The 23,026-nt window shown below is 42.1% G+C and overlaps 1 protein-coding gene across 2 annotated transcripts in view; it reads left to right on the top strand.

Moving 5' to 3' along the window:
- Positions 1–23,026, top strand: part of LOC115047973 (junction plakoglobin-like) — a 115,299-nt gene that overhangs the window by 76,955 nt on the left and 15,318 nt on the right. For both annotated transcript variants that reach the window (XM_029509247.1, XM_029509246.1), the window contains exons 4-10: positions 8,397–8,650; positions 9,078–9,316; positions 15,870–16,071; positions 16,166–16,310; positions 16,392–16,495; positions 18,386–18,505; positions 20,315–20,533. In XM_029509247.1, coding sequence (XP_029365107.1) covers positions 8,397–8,650; positions 9,078–9,316; positions 15,870–16,071; positions 16,166–16,310; positions 16,392–16,495; positions 18,386–18,505; positions 20,315–20,533 — 1,283 coding nt within the window. The remainder of the gene's footprint in view (positions 1–8,396; positions 8,651–9,077; positions 9,317–15,869; positions 16,072–16,165; positions 16,311–16,391; positions 16,496–18,385; positions 18,506–20,314; positions 20,534–23,026) is intronic.

Here is a 23,026-nt window from a genome sequence, read left to right as displayed (position 1 = left end):
ACAAACTTTCTTTTACATCTACTAAATGGCCTTAGATAATGTTACATACTCCTATTACCGGGAAGTTGTTCGGAGGTTAATAATTGGTTTGTTTCTTTGTTTGCCCTGTTGCTGATTGACTGACTATATTGAATAGATTTAGATTCACGGTTGGATATGCAACTATTTATTCATGCTGCTTTGATGATGTGATCAGTGTCTCACCCAGTGACCACAGCTTGTGGCTGTTTTCCCCCCTTCAGAACAAATAATTTTCTGCCATAAATTTCTCTGTCTAATGAACTGTCACAGTGGCTGAGTAAATGTAAATGAAGTTTGTTTTATTGGGTTGCTCACCTGGGTCTTTGGCTCTGCCTTCAGCCTTGATTTAGTCTTTCAATGAGTGGAAGGAGATACTTGTTCTTCACTGTAAGGTCATTCCAGCTCCCATAGTCTCAAGGTTGTCCACAAAGAAAAGCCCCAGCCCCAATGGTGAAGAGGATGGACAAATGAGTCCTGCAGCAAGTGATATACAGTATGCCTCCATGTCTTCCCTTTCAGGCCTGGAGAGATTATATAATTTTCTAGAAGGTAGAGGGCGCCAGAGAGCAAGCCAGTACTGCAATCGTACGGTCTTTGAGGTGGCAGAGACAGAGCACTGTCTTTTTTAAAGACCTATTGAAAGTCACGGTACTCAGTGGGAACGTAGTTCAGATCGACAGATTTAGGGGGATCAGGAGAGGGTGTGATCGTGGAAGGGATGGCTTAGCACAAAACTCCAATTGTGATACAAGAGTCTCCCAGTAATGGAAAAAATATGCAGTTTCTGCTTGGAGCTCGGAGCACTAAAATCTATCAGCACTTTGAGGAGAAAGGCAACCTGTGACCAGGACTTTAAGTTACAGGTGGTTTGAGGGACATGAAACAGACGTATGGCTCATGAGCTTCCCTCGATTTGCTGATGAGCCTGCTCTTTTGGCCAAGCCCAGCAGCTGGCTAGGAAGTGGCCAGCCTCACCTCAGTAGACACAGAGCCTCAAGTAGACATGGCACTGACGTTCAGAAGCACTGAGCCTCATCCTTCTCAGCTTCCTTCTCAGAGACACACTGGACGAAAATGGTCCTGTGAGGGGAGTTGCACGAGAGGCAAGCTGCCAGAGAGTCTCGGTCAGAGAAGAAGGAAAGGGGGTGCTGTGTGCATCTGCTCTCTTTCTTTGCCCCTCACAGAGGTGATAAGCTAGATGAATGGTGAGAGCAATTAACTCCACTAAGCCCACAAAAAAAAAAAAAAAAACACACAAAAAAATCCTCCTTAAATGACTGAAAGGTGAATAATGGTTGAGTTACTTTTAACTATAGCCACAGCCCAGGCTGATGCTTTCTTGGACAGTAAACTAGTAATGAAGGCTATCTTGTGCTTGTCAGTTGAGTAAGATAAAGGCTGCTTGAATACAAGGGAACACTGGTGGAAGAACTGACTGCATGGCTCTATCACTCTTGAGTATCTGACAGGTGTGGAGATAATGGGTTCACGAGGTGGGGTTGATTAGGCAACTGGAAGGGCTGGAGCAGGAGGAGTAGCTGATGGAAATGGATCGAGGCCTGGAGTCATTGGTGTGGAGAGATAAGTGGAGAGTTGAGGCACACTGGTGGTAAAGTTGTGAAGGGTGTCCATAATTTCCCTTAAGATCTTTTATGATGTCCAACCAGAGATCCTTGAGAGGACATGGCATTCTTGATCCTCTCAGGCTCTGTGTGGTCCATCTTTTTGGCCAGATGATTGTACTGTACTGTACTACCTGTTTCTGACCCTCGCCTCAGAGGCAGCGACCCTCGCCTACAGAGCTACGTAAAGTTTTCTGACCTGTTCCGTTGGGACCTGACGCCACTGGAGGACTCATGGGCCTGAGACAGGGGGCTCAGACCGTGGCAGATTATGCTATAGACTTTCGGACCCGGGCCCACCTCAGTGACTGGAATGCTGCTGCCCAGTGTGACGCCTTCCTCCATGGACTAGCACCGTATATCAAGGATGAGTTGGTTTTGTTTGACCACCCTTCCTCCCTTGATGGCCCTAATCGAACTGACTTCCAGGCTGGACAGGCGCATCCAGGCGAGGAGGAGGGAGGTACGCCAGGCAGGGGCAGATCGCCGGCCGTCTGCGGGGGGCCCCAGCCCCCTCATCGGCCATACGACTGTGCCATCGACCTCCTGCCCGGCACCTCACCCCTGAAGGGTCGCCTCTACTCCCTGTCTGCACCTGAAAGAGAGGCCATGGATCTGTACATCAATGACGCCTTGGCTGCTGGTATTATCCGTCCCTCCTCCTCATCTGCTGGGGCCCTGAGTCCCTGAGTCCCTACAGGGGCTTGAATGATCAAAAATCGTTACCCCCTGCCCCTCATTGCCTCTGCCTTTGAGTTGCTTCAGGGGGCCACTATCTTCTCCAAGCTGGATCTCCGTAATGCCTATCATCTGGTCCGAATCCGGGAGGGGGACGAGTGGAAGGCGGCTTTCAACACGCCCTCTGGACATTACGAGTACCTGGTAATTCCGACCATAAAAACCTAGAGTACATCTGTTTTGCCAAGAGACTTAACTCCCAGCAAGCCCGGTGGTCCTTATTCTTCACCAGATTCAACTTTTCCCTGTCATATCGGCTGGGCTCCCGCAACATCAAGCCTGACGCCCTGTCTCGCCAGTTCATGGGGAAGGAGGACATTGCCCCCAACCCGGACACCATCCTCCCTGTTCCCCGTCTGGTGGCTTCCTTCTCCTGGGAGATGGAGGAGCGGGTCAAAGCCGCCTTGGAATAATCAGCCAGGTCCCAGCTCCTGTCCTCTCGACCGCCTGTTTGTCCCTCAGGGGTTACGGGCCGACGTCCTGCAGTGGGCCCACAGCTCCCGGCTCACGTGCCACCCTGGTATTCTGTGCATTAAGGAGGTCCTGCAGCGATGGTTATGGCAGGCCACCTTGGAGGAAGAAACCAAGAATTTTGTCAACGCCGGCCCAGTCTGCAGTCAGCACAAGACCTCCCGCCGGGCCCCGGCCAGCTACCTGCAACCCCTGCCAGTGCCCCATCAGCCCTGGTCTCACATCTCCTTGGACTTTGTTACCGGTCTGCCGCTGTTGGGTGGCAACACTACCATGTGTTTATGTCCAAATTGTGAAAAGAAAACCTAGGTCTTTCCTACCTGGGCAGTAGACCACATGCATCCACAGAGCCCACCACAGCAGCAACAAAGAGGTTAGGGAACAGGTCAAAGGGGTGGAGCCAACAGGGGCGCTTCAGGCACAGTGGGAAAACTGACCACTCTTCTACAAACAGTAAGCAGTGGCTACTTTGAGAGGAACCCACTCTAAAGCAGGGGTCTCAAACTCCCACATGCCCAGACCCTCCCCCACTTCTGACCCAAGACTCGCTGTCAAAATATTAATGTAAATCAGCCCCTGAGGTTACTTTTTTAATTTATTTTGACCCCCACAATAATTAAGGTAATGACTTTTTGAGAAATTTAAATAATAAAAAAACTTAAAATAAATTATTGCAATGCAGGTATGGTTTTTGATGTGAACAGGAAGAACACAGGTCAAGGGCTGTACGGTGTGAGCAGATGACACAAAGAGCTAAAAGGAGATGTAGAAAAAGTAATATTTGCTGTCGTAGTAGAAGATTTTCCTTCCAAAATCGTAAAATATCTGTTCTTTTTTGTATTACACTGATATGGCCGTTCAACGCGATGAGTGCTCATTTTAGTTTGACACTTCTGGTCTAAAGAGATTTTACCATGGAGGGAATTATGATAGTATGGGAGAAAGGTTCAGAGGCCTTGTCTCTGTTCATGCGTCAATATGAGACACACGAATAACACAACACACTCTTCTGCAAAAGTGTGTGTTGTGTTATTATGGTTATGTATTTATGAGAAGCATGGAAGGTGCCCTTTGGCAGTTTGATCAACGTAGGTATAAATTCCATTTTGGCTGATTGGACATATCTGGCAGTATGACTGGCCAGTCTTAGTTCTTGGATAGGCTGTCTGAGAGAAAGGAGGGACGTTGTGTGTTAGAAAAGCTAAGCTGTCCAACCACAGTCGGAGTTGGAGATGCTCGAGCTGTGTGCTGTGGAAAAGATTTTAGTGAAGCGCTGTCTGATAAGTGAAGAGCCGGCGCCGGGAGCCCCCTGGTTTGTGTACGTGTGATAACCGCAGGCTGAGGATTTAAATGGGATGGGAAGTGCACCGTGAGCTATGCTGTAAATCGGTGGGGCTATGATGAAGTCTTTGGGCGGCAATACTCTTAACCGGGGAACCCTAACCCAAATTGTACTCACTTATTAATAAATATATATGTGCAGGAGTATCATACCTCACCCACTAGTCAAGGAATGAGCTGAACTTAACAGATGCATTTCAGTAGCAATACGAAAGAAAAGAGAAAGAAGCAGGTGAGCTGCGACCTAGAAGTTCAATTTCCTCCAAGAAAATCAGTCAGATCATCAGCCCTGGATTGGGGCAATTTATAATTAAATAAACTATAATTATAATATCTGTGTATAACTCCGAGCTAAGAGTGAATTTCAGACCTCTCTAATTTCCAAATTCCAAAAGTTCAAACAGAAGAAACATTTGAGGTCATAACAGGGGCGAGCTGGTCTGGCCAGCCAGTTCTCCCACTCCCAGTAAATTGTTTGGTTAAAGATAAAATCAAGTCCCATAAATCTCTTGAACAACCAAGTGGGTTTAAAAAAAACCCAGAGAATCAGGACATAAAATAAATAATAGACTAATACATGTAGATAATTTCCCCTGACAAAGACAACTAACCAGACGTGACTTGGACTGACAGTATGTGTGTGTATGGAGTGAAAAAAAAAAAAAAGTGAGTGCATCTGAAAGGAAAGAAAAAAGAATGAAAAAGTGTGCATAAAGTGTGTGAGAGAGAGAAGTGCTGGGTGAAAGTATTACATTGAGTGCTGCTCAAATCTTCATGGTTCCAGTGGATCTTTCAAAATTAAAACAAAAAACAAAGCAAACCTGTTTGTGCGCTGTGTGACTGAATATACTGTAGCAACTCTAAAATTCTGAAAGTATTTTGCATGAGCAAAACTCCATTCTATGAACATAAGGTTTGTTATAATGCAAGCTGTCTTATTTTGGTAAATCTGCAATGTGTGGTTGTTTTGAAAAATGCATAAATGTATGTTGATCTGCAAAGCTGGGCGTCAGTGAATGGATGAGAGAGAAGTGTTTTATGGTTTTTATGGAGACCGTTGGAAGTGAATAAACAGAGTCAGGTGTTTAGGCCAGGTTGTGGTGCAGAAAAGAAGTTATTAAGTCAGAATCGAAGGAGTTAAAGTAAAGTTAAAGTCAAAGGAAAATGGTGAATGAGCAAAGAGGAACGCTTCCAGGCTCCTCCTAGTAAAGTGTGATTCGTGTGAGTGGCCAGTGGGAGTGAGTAACTGGTATGTGTGGGCGTGCAAGTACAGTCTACTCAGTTGGCAACTGGCCGAGGAAAGTACACAGACGCAGAAAGCTAAAAATAGCTTCCCTTCTCTTGTGCTTTTCCCAAGTCCTGCACAGAAACTTAGAACTTTTTTTTCTTTCTTCCCCTCTCACATCACATAAGTTCACACCAGTTTAAAAGTGTTAATAGCTGTTGTACCAACAGCCCTGATCGGGGCTAAGTATCCGGAATACTTGAAACAAATTATGAAAATCTCTAAAAAATGGGAGAACCAAACAAAAGGAATGACCTCTGCATGTTCTAAGGATAGCACGTTCGATGTGTCAGTGTGTGAGGACATGGAAAGGCTAATCAAAGATCATAAAATAAAAGACAAAGGTAAGAAAAGGCAAGATAAAAGAGATTTGGAGATAAAAATTTTAAACATGTTTAAAAAAAGAAGGAGGAAAATACAGGAAATTCTTGAAGAGAAGTTCGACTGAGTTAAAAGAAAAACAAAATAAGTGTTCCAAAAATTCCAAGCAGGAACCATCAGGGGTGTATCCATCACTGGCTGGGGTCGTGAACTTTTCAGGTGATTTTGACTTGCTGCCACAGGCTGCATTGAGCCATTGTGACCCTAATGATAGCTCAAGAAAACAAGAAAACACTCAAATGAGAAATGATAATGTTAATAGTAATGCAGTCCTGGACAGTAATGCAGGCAACCAGGAGAACTCTTAGATAAACAGAAGTCAGTCAACAGGGTTAAAGCGAACACCACAGAGTGGCATAACCATGCCCCCAATATACTGTAGCACTGAAAGAAAACAACCAAATGTGCTAGACTGTTATGCAAAACATAATGAGTGTGCAGGGGGGTCGTCGTACTGGCTCGAACTTGACCAAACAAAAATGGACTTGCAAAGAGGGGAAAATCGCACAGTGATCCAAGAAATTGAGAAAGAAATAGACAGCTTACATAAAAACAAATGTTACCTGGAGGAAGCACAGTTAGCCAGTAACGTGAACCAACCTGCTAAAAAATCAACGGGGACAACATAGGGGTCAAATGTATGACTTTAGGCTAAGACCAAATGCCTGATGAAAAAACTTTACCGCTATACAGACGGCCAATATCCAATATTAATTAAAGAAACTGAAGGACATTATGTACCATGGAAAACATTCTACCTCGCTGGGTAGGTCAGCCGGCTGCCCGATATCCATGAAGGTGCAAACAAATGAATCAGAGTTTTTGACAAAGAAACTGTTGGCAAATTGCTGGCCCTGGGGGACATTAAAGCCATATGGGCACAGTGTTGTGGAGCCCCTGTTGTGGAAAACATACTAAAAGCTAGCAAAAATGACTGGATGTTGAACCCCAGAGCAGATGGAACTGAGTTCAATTCATATCGATCCATACTCTGGAAGGCACTGCGTGGTGAATATCCAACAAAAGTAGATCCAGAGCATGGTTAGTAAATGCAGTATAAATGCATAGAACTGGGTGAAACTGTGTTTTTTAAGAAGGATGGTTCTTATCAGCGCATGCAAGGGGGGAGGAAGGAAGAGCGAGTGAGAGGGAGGGAGAGAGGGTGACAGGGAGAGACAGAGAGAGAGAGAGAGAGAGAGAGAATGATAATTGCTGTCAGCTGGAGGCCTCACTCCTGCACACCTGACTCCACTCCAGTGATTAAACACACACTGAAGAAAAAGAAGGCCACCAATTAAGAAGAAGTGCAGAGCCACACCCTAATGCTTTATGGTCTATTTCCCTCTTAATGTAGCTGTAATTAAAAAAGAATCCAATCTACATGGTTGAGACAACTGTTCCTGAACAAAATTCCTTGACCTGAACTTGAGATGTGACAGCATGAGTCTGACTTATAAAATCAGAAATTATTAACTTCAGTTAATAATGCATGGCACCACAGTCCTGGACCAATAACCAAACTAAACATTGCTTCATAAACAGTTGTTCAATTAGGTGAACGGTGAAGATGTGAAATCTGAGCTTTGACTCTCTCAATCAGCCACCTATCACAATAAAATATGTACAATAACAAGATATGTTCTCTTTAAAGCTACAGATAGAATTTATTAACTTGGCGAGATGGCATGGCTCCTGGGGAAAGCCACATCACACAAAATCAACCGGGGGAGCTGCTGCAATGTCCCGGTTAACGATGGCAGACAGCGCCAACCAGTGGGCGCAGGCATTTCTGCTCTCGCACAAATTTGATGGTGGATATCAAGCTGTGTGTGATTGGATGGATGTTTAGATGTGTGTGTGTATTAGTAAAAGAGGGAGGAAAGCAAGAAGAAGAGAGACTGACTCTCAGTCCCGCAACCGTGAGAGGAGAGCAGCAGTTCCTTTGTCTACGGATGGTAGTCTGTAGCCCGAGGTCTGGGTGTAGACTGACAAAACAACTTACTTTTCACTCACGGTGGCGCACACACAAAAATCATAAGGAGGTGACCTCGTGTTCAGGCCTCAGGGTTTGCATGTAGGCTTTTCTTTGTCTGACCCCGTGGTGGAGGCCCAACAAGGGTATCTGTACATGTGCATTTTGGAAAGAACCGTTTCAAAAGTTACTGTGATTGTCAATGAAATATATCAATCATGCAGCTGCAACCTGTTTGTCAGGTAGCACGTACATTCTCACAGACACACATGCACAGTTGTGTTTCTGTCTCTTAGGACATAGCATTAACTTAGCATTTAAGTGATTTATCCTGGTCAACCCACTTTATAATTTCATGGTGTACGTCATGCAAAGCAATTTAAACTTGGTGATATTGTTTATCTCAAGGTGAGTCCCAACAATGTGTGTGTGTGTGTGTGTATATGTATTTGTGACAGCTATATGCAGACTCACTGACCCCTTTATTTTGTTAGTATTGTTTGTTTCTCAGTTTTTCCTGTAAATATTTTCATCCTCTCTCTCTGCCTCTCTCTACCTTTGACAGATTTAGATGCTCAGTACTCACTTACCCGGGCTCAGCGCGTCAGGGCTGCGATGTTCCCAGAGACCCTGGTAGAGGGGGAGGCAGCTATGCCTGTCCAGTCAGATCCTGCACAGCAGAGCAATGTACAACGACTGGCTGAACCCTCCCAGCTTCTAAAGACAGCTATAGTCCACCTGATAAATTACCAGGACGATGCTGAGCTGGCAACCAGAGCAGTGCCAGAGCTCACGAAGCTACTGGCAGATGAGGATCCGGTAAAATATAACTATTTTACCTGAATTGCATGGTAACACACTCAGGCGTACAAGTCTGCAAAACTAAATGGTCATATGCATATACATCAGCTCTGTTTGCACACAGCCTGGACAATATCTTTTTGACACCTGTCCGTCTAGCAGGCTCCTTCCCGAGGGTTGTAAAGGCTCTACTTGAAGTCTGAGCTGTACTGGTACATATATACTTGTAATTCACATTATATTTCATGTACATTGTGTCACTTTATTATTGTTGCAATACTTATTGAATTGTAATATTCATATTTTACTGATTTTTTATGCTTAGTCTATTGCATTGCTGTGAAATGGGAATGCTAACAAACAGAAATGTCGTTGTGCAGGAATGTACAATGACACTTAAGAATCTATCTATCTATCAATCTATCTATCTAATCTATATATCTAGGTTGTGGTGAACAAGGCAGCCATGATAGTCAACCAGCTGACCAGAAAAGAGGCAAGTCGGCGGGTACTGGTGCAGTCCCCACCAGTAGTGGGCGCAGTTGTGCGCGTCATGACAACAGCAGCTGACATGGAGACGGCCCGTTGCGCAGCCAGTGTGCTCCACAGCTTATCACACCAGAGGGAGGGACTGCTGGCCATATTTAAGTCTGGAGGAATACCAGCACTGGTCCATATGCTAAGGTAGGGGCACCTTGGATAATAGGTAATACATGATATGAGAAAGAAGTTGTGAACAAGATCCAGCTCTTAAAAAGCAACATTCATGTTATGTCAACATTTCATTAATCTGCTGCTATAGTTGTGTTGACCTGTCCTGTCTCTAGCAACTCTTGTTTGGTCTCCACCAGCTCCAAAGAAAAATATCCTTAGGCTTACCTGCCCATTTCTCCAAAATGCTCATTATGTTGGGCAGGTAGTGGACAGTGGCTCTTTTTTGGGAAAACTATGGACGATGGTATGAGAGTGAATTCTTTTCACTTGTGGCAAATGTGACAGCAATAGTTCTGTTACCAGATGCAAGGTTTGGTCTATACTTAGACCACATATTTGTGTTCCAGTACAGTCAACAGTTCCATGTACCATATCTAGGTAATTGCAGGATAATCAGACACTGCTTCTACATCTGGACCATTTCTCGTACTCACACAGAAAATCTTCTAGCTGTCAGACAACATTGTAAGATAACAGCTGGAATCTGTTGGAATCTGGCTATTCAACATGCACAGCTGTCACACAATTGACAGATGACTGGCTAAAACATATTGACAGTAAATTATTAATTGGTACGGCTGCAAATGGTTTTAAACTCTCAGCTATTAACACAACACAACACAATATTTGACAGCAATATGTCATATTCAATGCAATTCTTTCAAGTATGATAATGTTAGATAATGTTAGTTATAATGTTAGTCACGTCACACGGAAACAATCAGCAGAAGCTGCTGCAAGGTTCCGGTTAACAATGATACACAGCCATTCTTTGTCATTTAGAATAATAGATGTTGATTTCTTTTTCCATATATATATATATATATATATATATATAATATATATATAATAGGTTTTGCTTGTGAATCTTTTAATTGCACTGTAATTTTTAAACTGACCCCGGGGAGAATAGTGACTGCTGAGGCAGATACTAATGGGGAGCTACAAAAAACAATCAACAATACTTCACAATCTACTGGCGCTATAAGTACATGGGCCAGACTCATTATGATATTATCATTAAAACATGATATATTATAATCTCCCTTAACACTAAAGGTTATACTTGCAGAAGCCAAGTGGCCCAAGCGGGGTATTTTGGACCCAAAGCAGAACACAGGAGAGAGGTAGACAGTTGGTAATGACTTATTGCTAGGGAGAGATAAAGACCAGGGTCTGCAGAGCCGGTCACTGGTGCTGAAGTGCTGACGAGGAGAGAGCAGAGGAGCAGTCGGAGACAGGCGGGGTTGTCGAAGCCGGGAGAGAAGTTAGAGGAGGTGAAGGTACTGATAGGGAGCAGGCAGAGGATGAGCCAAGGACACTGAGGCAGAACCCGTGGTTGGGGATGAAAGGCAGACGTAGAGAGCAGGTTGGGAACAGGCAGGGTCGGCAACTATTTCCTAATAACTACATAGCTATTTCCCATGGAACTGCAGCCTACACTTGACTGTCCACAACTGCAAATTACCTCATAGTGCAAGATAAACAGGTTATTTATGACCCTTTGTTAAAGTTTATTTTAGGCTACCTCATCTGGGCTGACACATTTGTTCTATCACTTACTGCAGGAAACAGATGTCTTATCCTGAGTTCGTGAATCAGTTGGTGACATTTTCAAAAATTAAAACTTAATAAGAAAAAACATAAATGCTAAACCAGTATGAGAATACAAAAATCTATTAATTTGGCTCAAAGAGGGAGTCCCAACTAAACATGTTTAGCAGAGGTTCAGAGATGGCTGAAAATGTCAGGTGCACCATCAGGTGATGAACTATTAAAAATGTCAACCATATGAAAACTGAGGCAGATGAAGGTAGGCTTCAGCTTTTGCAATATATTAAAGGAATTTCCGGCCCCAGGCATGGCTGTGAAGTTAATCCATTATACATGGGTGTAATAGAGGAGAATAAATGGAATTACAAATTGATTTGGAGCTTAATTGAAACAAAAAAAAAATGAAAGAAAATTGAATATCAAACTTAAATTAAAGAGCTTCAAAGAGAGCAGCCATGTTGGTGTGTGTGACTGCAATCATCTTTTTCCTGTCCCACATCATCTCTGCTGTTAATACAGACTCAGCAAGCAAAAAAAAAAAACAATGTCAGCACTTACAGCTGGTTGTTTTTACTTGTACTCGTGTAAATTAATGTACTTCCATGGTTGGGTGGTCACATTGGAGTTTAATCTATTTTTAAACTTCAATTTTTCAAACTTCAAACTGCTTTAAAGGATTAGGACTTGGTTTTAAGGTTACAATTACATTTAGATTAGAGGAAGAAGTGGAAGGATAGATGACAAGAGGCTAAGGTAGTGTTTCTAAAACTTCAGACCATAGACCACCCAGCCCAGCTTCACTATTTCTTTCACAAGAGTCACATTGGCAGAGAAAAGTCAAGGGGAGAGCCACATGGCTTTTACTGGGAAAACATGATGTTTGACTGCTCATCCCCTCTCCAGCGTCTTCATTTTGATTTTCATTTGCTGCTTCCACATACTTTTTATCCTCACTATCCATTATCACGCTGTATGTCTGTCCTCCCAATTGTTGCCCGTTTTTTTTAATTAGAAATTGATCAATTGCGTCCACATCTCACACTGGCTAGCGAAACTACAGTAACATCACCGAGTGTGACGTGTTGTAAACAATGCCGTAAGCACTCTATGTTGTCAGGTTTGACAGTTAAAGGAGAAGTATAATGTAGATGTTTGTAGTGTAGTGTCCACTGAATATTTATGTAGCACATTTGAAAAAAAAAATATATTGGCTGGGTTACCATATTGTTATAGACTACCACACAAGCCACCAATTAAAGCTTGGTGAGCCACGTGATGAGTATCTCTGATCTAGCCAATAAAATAAAAGACACCACCTAATTCTGAAACAGATGGGCACAACTTCAGTAGTACTGTGGTGAGCTTATTTGCAAAACTATCTTTGTAAAGACTCCAGCTGAATGGAAATTTAACTGAGGTCCCAGAATAATGAAGCATGCACCTGCATAATTTAGCTCCCTATTCCCCACTACATGATGCAGGGCTTGTATATAACAAACTGCAGTTTTGCAGTTTTGCAGTGCCAAAACAGATGTCATCAAACGCAGCACAAGTCCCATTGAGAAAATTAAATTACATTAGAATAGAATAGAATAGATACCTTTAGTGTCATTGAATATTTGATGCAAAGAAATTGCAGGAGCTCATCACAGTCACAATCACAAACATACACATTAGAAGAATAATTACAAATAAATAAAATCATTGGGTTTAAAATGTATGAGAACATTTAATGCCTGAGGATGATAAATTTAAGGCATAATTAAAATATTATTAGACATGATTAGACAAACAGCATTATTAAACAAAGAGAAACCATTATTGCACTGTATTAGCAGCATTATTTCACAGTTGATACTTCTTGCACATTGTTTTTCTAGTTTGTCACTGTGAATTGTTGAGAGACTGGATGGCTCTGGGGAAACTATTCAGGAGTCTGCTTGTGTGAGTTTTATTGGCTCTATATCACCTCCTTGAGGGCATGAGGTCAAACAGAGAATGATGGGGATGGGAGGAGTCCTTTAAGGACAAATCCAAATGTTCATCCTCCACACTACGCCTAGCCCTCACCTGCTACCTCTTCACCCTTGAAAAGAAGCCACAAGGGGTAGGGCTTTGTAATCTTCCCTAGGAATTGGGACACCACTTGTTACGCCACTTACGTTTGGGCACACAAGCTACTGCGTAGTCCCAGCAGCAATATGGAAATATCAAAAAATTATCAAACCTCAACTGAAAAAGCTGAATCTTAATCCAGATGTTTTGGCCAATGATAGACTAGATTTACTTTACTTTACTTTAGATTGAACCTCCTGTTCCTCTCCAAAATCATCAAAAAAGACGTTTCAAACCAATTACATGACCATCTGCATAGGAATGGCTTCTCTGAAGAGTTTCAGTCAGGATTTCATCAAGTTCATCAAAGCACAGAAGCAGCGCTGTTTAAAGTCTCCAATGATATTCTAATGGCTTCAGACAATGGATCAGCCTCCATACTTCTCCATACTTCTTAGATCTCAGTGCTGCATTTGAAACCATAGATCGAATAATTTTATTACAGAGACTGGAACATGAAACTGCACTGCATGAACTGCACTAAGGTGGTTCACATCCTATTTATAAGATAGACATCAGTTTGCTCATGTTAACAGCAGCTCCTCCTCATGCACTGTAGTCAGTTATGGAGTCTTTACACTTTTTCTGCTTCCTCTAGGCAACATTATGGGGAAACACAGCATCAACTTTCACTGCTAGCCAGACGACACTCAACTGTATTTATAAATGAAGGCTTAATGGAGTTAGTCAGACTGCAGAAATGACATAAAACTTTCTACTTCTAAATTCTGACAAAACTGAAGTTTTTGTATTCGGCCCTAAGCACCTCAGAGAAACCCTGTCTAATCATTAAATCAGTCTGGATGGCATTAGTTTGGCTTCCAGCTCTGCTGTAAGAAAGCTTGGAGTAACTTCTGACAAGGCCTTCAGTTGACTCAGAATTCTGCTGCATGAATAGTAATAGGAACTAGAAAAAGAGATTACATCACTTTTACATCAGCTTTGTTAGCTTCTTTTCATTGGCGGCTAGTAAAATTCAGAAGAAAATTTAAAATCCTACTGTTAACATATAGAGCTCTTAATCTCCATATAAAGCTCCATCATATCTCACAGAGCTCTTAGTTCCTTATTGTCCTAGTAGGCTACTGCACTCTATAGATGGAGGTTTACTTTACTTTATAGATGGTTCATAGAGTCTCTAAGAGTAAATCTGGAGGCAGATCTTTCATGTTTCAGGCTCCTCTTCTATGGAACCAACTTCCAGTATCAGTCCGGGGGGCGGACTCTTTAGCAATTTTCAAGACCAGGCTTTTAACTTTTCTGTATGACAGAGCTTATCGTCAATCTTCAATAAGTTCGGGTTAGGGTTAGTATTTTTGCTGCTATGGGCCTAGACTACCTGGGAAAGGAATGCACACCCCCCTCCCCACCCCACCCCCCTGCATACGCTGACAATAACCAAATATATCTACATCTATATCTATAGATATAAATATATTGCTTCTTAGAAATCGCTGTTTCTCCCAGTTCTAAGCATGTGCACTGCAACTACTAACTATGTTTTCCCGAAGGCTCTGTCCCTCCCAGCTCCTCTCCTGTCTCTCCCTGTCCTCATCCTGCAGGTGGTGACTGATCGCCATCCCATGTTCCTGCTAACGCCTGTTTGAATATCCTCTCCTGCTCTCATTCTCACCCTACACTACCAACCCCCCATGCCTCTCTCTCTCTCTCTCTCTTTCCCTCGCCCCTCTCAACCCAACCGGTTGAAGCAGATGGCCGCCCCCCCGAGCCTGCCTCTTAAAGGAAGTTTTTCCTTGCCACTATTGCCAAGTGCTAGCTCATCGGGGGATCTGTTGGGTCTCTTAAAATAATTTTATAAAGAGTTTGGTCTAGACCTGCTCTATATGTAAAGTGCCTTGGTGTAACTTTGTTATGATTTGGCATTATACAAATAAATATGACTTGATTTGATTTAGAAGGCCACCATTACTGCTCTGATGAGGTGATTTTTTTCCTCAGGACACTGAGAAAGTGAAGGCTTTGAGAAGCCTTCCTCATTGCAGCAGTTGTATGTTCTGTCCAGGATAGTATTTTTGTGATGTGTATGCTGAGAAATTTGGGGTTTAGAACCATTTCCACACAGTCAGCCTTTACGAAGAGAGGCAGATGGTCATCGCTGGTCTTCCTGAAACACAGAATCAACTTCAACTTCCAGAATCAATTTAATTTTTTTATGTTTTTAAGTCAAGGTTGTTTGGAGAGCATGTTATAATGTTATTATGTTATGTATTATGTCTGATTTGGAAGCGCTTGTGCAGTCAAATGTGTAGAGTAAAGAGCACTCTACACATTTGAGTATAGCGTATGCAGTACTGTATATACTGTAGAGTGCAGCAGTGGCCTTAAGACGCACCCTTGGAGTCCCAGACTGAGGACAGTGTGTGAGAAAGTTTGGGATTTAGAGCGGCCAATTAACCCAACATGCATGTCTTTGGATATTGGGAGGAAACCCACACAAACCCAGGGAGAACATGCAAAGTCCTCATAGGAAGGTCCCAGGTCTTGGAACCGAGCCAGTGACTTTCTTATTGTGGGGCAACCACAAAGCTAACCACCATGCTGCCGTGCTTACCAAAAAGCCATTTCACTAAGTGCAAAATATTTTATCCCACTGAGTCCAAATCAAACTTGTAGATAAAGGGAGATAAAAGTGAGCAAATTGCAGTGAGTAGCTTGACTTGAGAGAGGAGTTCATCCATTGTTGATCCATAATAATGTCTCAGTGAGCGCATCATCAGATGCCCGGACTGCAACATATTCTTCCCCCTATGCCTGACAATCTTGAGTATATGAAACATTGGTTTCTGATAAAGGTCAAGAAAAGTAATTGATTACTTTTATGTCACCCATGCAGTTCACCAGTAGAATCAGTGTTATTTTATGCCATCACAACCCTCCACAACCTGCTGCTGCATCAAGAGGGTGCCAAGATGGCAGTGCGTCTTGCTGATGGCCTGCAGAGGATGGTTCCATTACTGAAAAAGAGCAATCCCAAGTTTCTGGCAATTACCACTGACTGTCTGCAGCTCCTATCCTACAGCAACCAGGAGAGCAAGGTGAGGAGAGGACCTTTGCAGTGGGAAGGAAATCCATGCAATGTCCATTTTTCCCCTATTTTTCACAATTATGCCTCTTGCTTTTTCTTGTCAGCTCATTATCTTAGCCAATGGAGGCCCAGAAGGTCTGGTGTTCATCATGAGAAACTACAATTATGAGAAGCTTCTGTGGACGACCAGTCGTGTCCTCAAAGTGCTATCTGTCTGTCCCAGCAACAAGCCAGCAATAGTGGAGAATGGTGTGTCCACATAACAAGACTAAAAGCTGGAATATGGATGTTTACATGGTGTGTAACTATATTTTTTACATTTGTGTGCAGGTGGCATGCAAGCTTTGGGCCAACACCTTACAGGTTCAAGTCAGCGCTTAATCCAGAACTGTCTGTGGACACTCCGCAATCTGTCAGATGCTGCAACCAAACAGGCATGTATGGCTTAAAAGGTATTCCCAAGGCTGATTCTACCGCTACAGTCTAGATTTATAGCAGTATTCATTCATTAATCTTCAACCACTTATTAGTTTTCAGGCCACATTTGAACGCAGAGCCAACACACAGAGACAGACAGAGACAAACAACCACTCACACTCACACAGACCTGCGAACCAAACCTATGACCTTCTTATTGTGGGGCAACAGCTCAGACCACTATGCCACTGCACTTCCCCTATAGCAGCATAACTAAAAAAATCAAGTTAAACCTTAAATTTTTAACTGTAGGCTTTGTCATAAAGGAAGGTTTTAAGCCTGATCCTGAAAGCTGCAACAGAGTCCTTTCCCCATGGACTGGATACTCCCAAAAAAATTTAACTATGCTTTGAGGTGACACAGACCCAGTGCCAACCGAGAGGGCTGTGATTGGTTTGCTTTGTAGCAACACATTTCTGGCTCGGTCGCCATTGTTCATTGTGACTGGAAAAGTCTGAAGATAAAGAAATAATCAATTAGAGATGGTGATAACCATTCAGGAAAGGAATGCAGCTTCTCACCACTGTGGCGGTGAATTGCACCGTGACTAAATTGAATGACAAAGTTCAAATCTGACAGGATGGAGGCAAATCTGTTGTCTGGCGCCATGAAAATGGGAGTTTACCAGTGTTCTTTCTGTGCTATGATGTACTCTTAAATTGGACTCAAACTATTCAAACAAACCATTCCTTTGCAGATGTGTAGATAAATGGCTTACAACTGTTTTTTCAAGAATTTTGGCGATGGAAGGGAGGTTAGATATAGGTCTATAATTAACCAAAACATCTGAATCAAGATTAGGTCTTTTGAGGAAAGGTTTCTTAACATCAATCTTGAAAGGATGTGGTACATAACCAAGAGATAAACTCACATTGATCAGCTCCACAATGTATACGTTAATTAGCAGCAAAATATCTTTAAATAGCATGGTAGGTACCATCAAGAAAAATTGATGGTTTAGATGATGAGACTACGAGAAACTAACTCACAGGGATTTAAAGGTGAAAAAGATTCCAAATACAAAGCAGACATTACAAGAGTGGTGAATTTTTGCTCTGATTGTTCCGATTTTATTAGTGAAAGAGCCATGAAATCATCACTACTTAGAACTAAAGGTGAGAAATGGCTCCCTGTCAGCCTGGCTACAGCATTGAACAGAAAACTGGGATTGTTTCTGTTTTTTTTTTTTGTTTTTTTTTTACAATGAAGTGTTGAATAGGAGGAGCTTCTGAAATAGCAAATATCATTTATTTCCAGGCTAGGTAGAATTCATTTACATTACTGGCTTCCTTCCTTCCTGACTTCACTAATTTATCTGTGTAGGGGAAAAGTCCTTGATCAAATTTAGACATGGCAATCAAGCAAATGATGACTAAATGTTCTCCTTAAATTTGAACACACCATTTTCAGATAAACATCTGCTATAGCTGAATTTATTCTCAGATTCTGTGAACCCAAGTGTTATTTGCTAATGGTCGTAGAGAAGAGGGCTGTGAGAAAATATTATTAATTGGTATATTTCAATGCCATATGTTAAGACAAGATCAAGGATGTCATTGAAACAGTAAGTAGATTTATTCACATGCAAGGTAAAGCCAATTGAGGCTAGTATTGATTGAAATGCAGAACTTATGGTAACGCAGTATCACACCTCTAATTGCCCCGAGATGCATTTGTGGTGTTTCAGAAAATTTGTGTGCTAAAACAAAGAATCCATTCTGCAGCATCTTGAGTCATTTGAGAACAATTGCTTTCTTTAATCTCCAAAATTTAGCTCATGAGTGCTAGATTACTCTGATTTGTTCTTTTATTTCAATCTGTATATCTCTACTGGTTTGTCTCTGTAGGAGGGGTTAGACAGACTGCTGCAAATACTGGTCACTCAGCTGGGCTCAGATGACGTCAACATGTTAACCTGTGCAACTGGCATCCTCTCCAATCTCACCTGTAATAACTCACGCAACAAGGTAATGACGATAAGAGGTATCAGTTTTCAACTTTCTCTTCTGCAAAAATAAACACATAATATTGATTGCCATATTAAGTTATACATGTATGAATTTATGTAAAACGGATTTATACATATACATTATTTACATTACAATTATACATTACAAAGGGAAAAAGCGTTTTTACCTTATTGAGCCTGGTTATTGGAGAAAAACAAGGTTTCAATTTTTTTAATGGAAACACATACCATTTGCAGTTTTAACTTGCCCCAAAAGAGTTGCTTCTAATTTGAGTGTTGCTGAAGGAAAAGCAACTACAGTGAGAGCAGTAATTTGGAACATTACAAAGAGTCTTGATGTCATGCTGTTGACCATCTTGCACTTCTTTTTTGAAACCAGTGTATTTGAAGGAGAATGTGGAGCTAAGGAGGAGTCAGGGCTGGATCTGACCTGCTCTGTACCCTATCCTGATCTCACTTAGGGAGACTTGAGACTAAGACCGTAAACCCATTATGATAATCTTTACTGAGTTAATAATTCACATTTAGTGTTAAAATTTAGTTTTTTAATTTTACTCTTGATCTTCAAGATGTGATGTTGCTAGATTTTCCTAGGGAATGTGTTGAAGAGGGGAAAAGAGAGCACAATGTAAACAGAATGGCAGGGGAGCAGAGAACCAGAGTGGAGATTAGTGGTTGGTATTTGTGGATTGCCAGAAGATTAGAGGTTGAACTGAAGTCCAACTCCCCAAATGGCATTTCACACAGACTTCAATACAATCTCACTTCTTTTGACGAGTGGCCACATGATGTTCATTAGATGCAATGCAGGTTTAGAGCTCTTCAGCGCTGACTTGTCATAGAATCAGAGTTGATGTCAATTTTCATACAATAGTAGATGATTGTTACAGATTTGATCCCATGTTTCAAAAGTGATGGTGGACAGGTAGAAACAAAATAAAAATTCTTCTCACTTCTTCTTATTGTTGAGCTGCACTTACATGATGATGTAGTATAAACACCATCAACCAATTAATCTACCCTTAGTTTGGCATTTGAGTTCTTGCTTGAACACAAAACATGCTTTTGCTTTAGTTCGTCTCAATTCATCTAAGTTTGATGGGCTTTCACAACTATCTATCTATCTATTTTCTACCGCTTTTCCATTTCCCGGTCGCGGAGGGTACTTCAGCCAATCCCAGCCAATGTTTTGGGTGAGAGTGGGGTACACCCTGGACAGGCCGCCAGTCCATCACAGGGCCAACACACAAAGACAAAAACTCCCGCTCACATTCAGACCTGCAGACAACTTAGACAACTTAACCAGTTAACCTAGACATGCATGTCTTTGGACGGTGGGAGAAAAGTACCCAGAGCAAATCCACGCAAGCACAGGGAGAAAGGCCCCAGACCGGGATTTGAACCAGCAACCTTATTGTGGGGCAACAGCGCTAACCACAATGAATTCACAGTCATGAATTTGTATTTATGCAGCTTGCCTTAATGTGCACATAAATATACATGATGAAATTCTGAGAATTTCCAAACAAAAACAACAAAGGAGGATAAGAGGGAAGTTATTCCTCATCTCTGATGCATGCGTGCTTTGTACAACCAGACAATCTGCACTCAGTAAAATCACTAAAAAAGTTGGCTGTTAGCTTTCCCATTTTTAAGTTCACAAACCAACAAACATTTTATTGTTGTTGTTTTTGCTCTGCTTCATGTTTAAAAAACAAATTTCTATCTTGTTCATATTGGCTTTCATGCCTGAAACAAAGCTGCACTCCCTCTTCATCTCGATCTCTTCCACCTCTTCTTCCTTCAGACTCTGGTGACTCAGTATGGTGGTGTGGAAGCACTGATCCATGCTGTGCTTCGTGCTGGGGAAAAAGAGGATGTTGCTGAGCCAGCAGTCTGTGCCCTGCGGCACCTCACATCTAGACATCAGGATGCAGAGCTGGCACAGAATGCAGTACGGCTGCACTATGGCATCCCTGCTGTTGTCAAGCTGCTGGGGCAACCGCACTACTGGCCTGTGGTAAAGGTGAGACAAGGCACTGCTGTGTACAAGTATAATTATCATGCTAGATTAAAAAAAATGGAGGATGTTAATTGCACAGATGATCTGAAAGTCAGTACATGACTGTACGCTGTACAGCCAATCGCATGGAGAGGGTTAATCAACCTCAACCTGTCAGTAACATTTATCTGACTATCCCTTCATTGTAAATCATGCAAGCGAAGTTGCGAAGTTAAATGTTTGAATGGACATAAACTATGTGACCATATGTTATATGCCGCAAAGGCAGCATATTGTTGCAACATATTGTTGCCATAACAATGATGGATGGTGGAGAAATGTAAGGGGCAGCAAAGCAAGCAAACACACCTGATTGGCTGATGAGTATGTCAATCGGAAACATACATTTGATTGACAGTTTTATCAGCCAATGGTGATGTTGGTTGACCTGCGACCAATGTCAGAGTAGCCTCAAAATTCAACATATGCACATTCAGTAATTGATATGCTCTGTGAATTTATATTACACGTGTGCCTCAAAATTACATTTGTGATGTCCAAAATAAGACTGCGAAACAAACCATGTCCATTTATGCAAAACCCCTGTGAGAGTTCATTAATTATGAGACTGTTCTGACTCCATAGTAAAGTGACATATGTGGCAGCAAAATTAATCACTGCCACATCACAATAACTGAATATGCGTCACATCTTTTAGCTGTCTACCTCATACACATATGTGACAGAGCAAATATACCTCTGCACCCCATCCATATATCATCTCAGAGCTGCAGTGTCTAGATGCTTCCTCATTCCAAATGTCTTCAAAATATACTGCTGTTGGAAAGGCCAGCACTAATACAAGGAAAGGCCTTCTCACAGTTTTTATCAGCTGGTTGTGTGAAAGAACAAACATTAGGAGTGTGAGAGTTCTACAGCGGGTAAAATAAGTATTGAACACGTCACCATTTTTCTCAGTAAACATATTTCTAAAGGTGCTACTGACATTAAATTTTTACCAGTTGTCGATAACAACCCATGCAACCCACACATGCCAAGAAATCAACCCTTAGGTGTGCATAAATTAAGTTATGTGTGATAAAATTGAATGGTACAGGGAAAAAGTATTGAACAGACTTACTTAAATTTATTTAATACTTTGTACAAAAGCCTTTGTTGGTAATAACAGCTTCAAGATGCCTCCTTTATAAAGAAACTAGTTGCATGCATTTCTCAGGTGTGATTTTGGTCAATTCTTCCACACAAAGTCTTCAAATCTTGAAGGTTCTGTGGGCCCCCTCAATACTTATTTTACCCGCTGTATCTATACAAAAGAAACAATTTGGTAGAGAACACATAGGAGACATGTGGTACATATACAACAGGTTAAAAATCATATTGGAGCAAGGACAGGTCAATTGGTGAAGAACTGGTGAGTATGGTAAAGCTGTACGAATAACAAGTAACACTAACTGGAATGATAAGAAAGACGAGCATATACCCTGACCTATCACTTTATCATTAAATAGGAACTCCCTTATTTCTGAGTCTGAGCCCGCATCAGTGATGTGGCTGAACACATTCTGGGCAGACACTGACATGGGACTCAGAATCCACATTGAGAGTTAGACATTAGTTGCCCTCAATGGCACTAGTGTTTTATTTATTGTAGGTCACCGTAAAGTGATAGTTTACATTATTTGATGTGGGGTTGTGGAAGGTAATCGTCGAACCTCTGATTGAAGAGGAACAATGCGGGTTCTGTCCTGGTCGTGGAACAACGGACTGGTGGCTGAGGCCAGAGTTCTCAGCAGGAAATCAATGGACTGTCTACTCCAGGTTGGGAATGAGTCTTTGCTCCGAGTGAAGGAGTTCAAGTACCTTAGGGTCTTGCTCATGAGTGGGTGGACCTTGGAGCATGAGATTGGCCAGAGAACCAGCAGCAGGAGCGGTACTTCAGTCACTGTATGTATAAGAGAGCTGAGCCGGAAAGCAAAGCTCTTGATCTTTGTTCCTACCCTCACCTATGGTCATGAGAACTGGATCACGACCGAAAGAACGAGATCACAAGTCTGAAATGAGCTTCCCCAGAATGGTAGCTAGCTTCTCCCTAGAGGTAGGGTGAGGAGTGAACTGTGGCAGATTATATTTTCAATTAAGTGATATGGTATTGATGTTTAATAATGTGGAATGGAGAAATAGGCAATGTGACTTTGTAAAGGAGCTTTATGAAGGACGGAACTGGGATTGGCTTCAGCCAGAGGTTGTCAGGATTAGAATCAGTCACACTCAGGATCAGAGTGAGGATGAGGATCAGGATCGTGGTCAGTGTGAGATAGGATCAGAAACAATAAGGAGGAAGACACGATCAATATCAGTCAGTCAGGCAGTCAGAGTTATGAGAATGATTGTCCCAGATTTTCCTGAAAAAAATCTTGGTGTCTTCCTCAGGATTTTCATATTTCCATGCATGTATAAGGCATTTACACACTTAAAGATGCTCTCTACCTCTCTATA

The sequence above is a fragment of the Echeneis naucrates genome, chromosome 8 (assembly GCF_900963305.1).
Source record: "Echeneis naucrates chromosome 8, fEcheNa1.1, whole genome shotgun sequence".
NCBI lineage: Eukaryota > Metazoa > Chordata > Actinopteri > Carangiformes > Echeneidae > Echeneis > Echeneis naucrates.
Note: the sequence above shows the minus strand (reverse complement) of the source record. Positions and strands in the feature narration are given on the sequence as shown.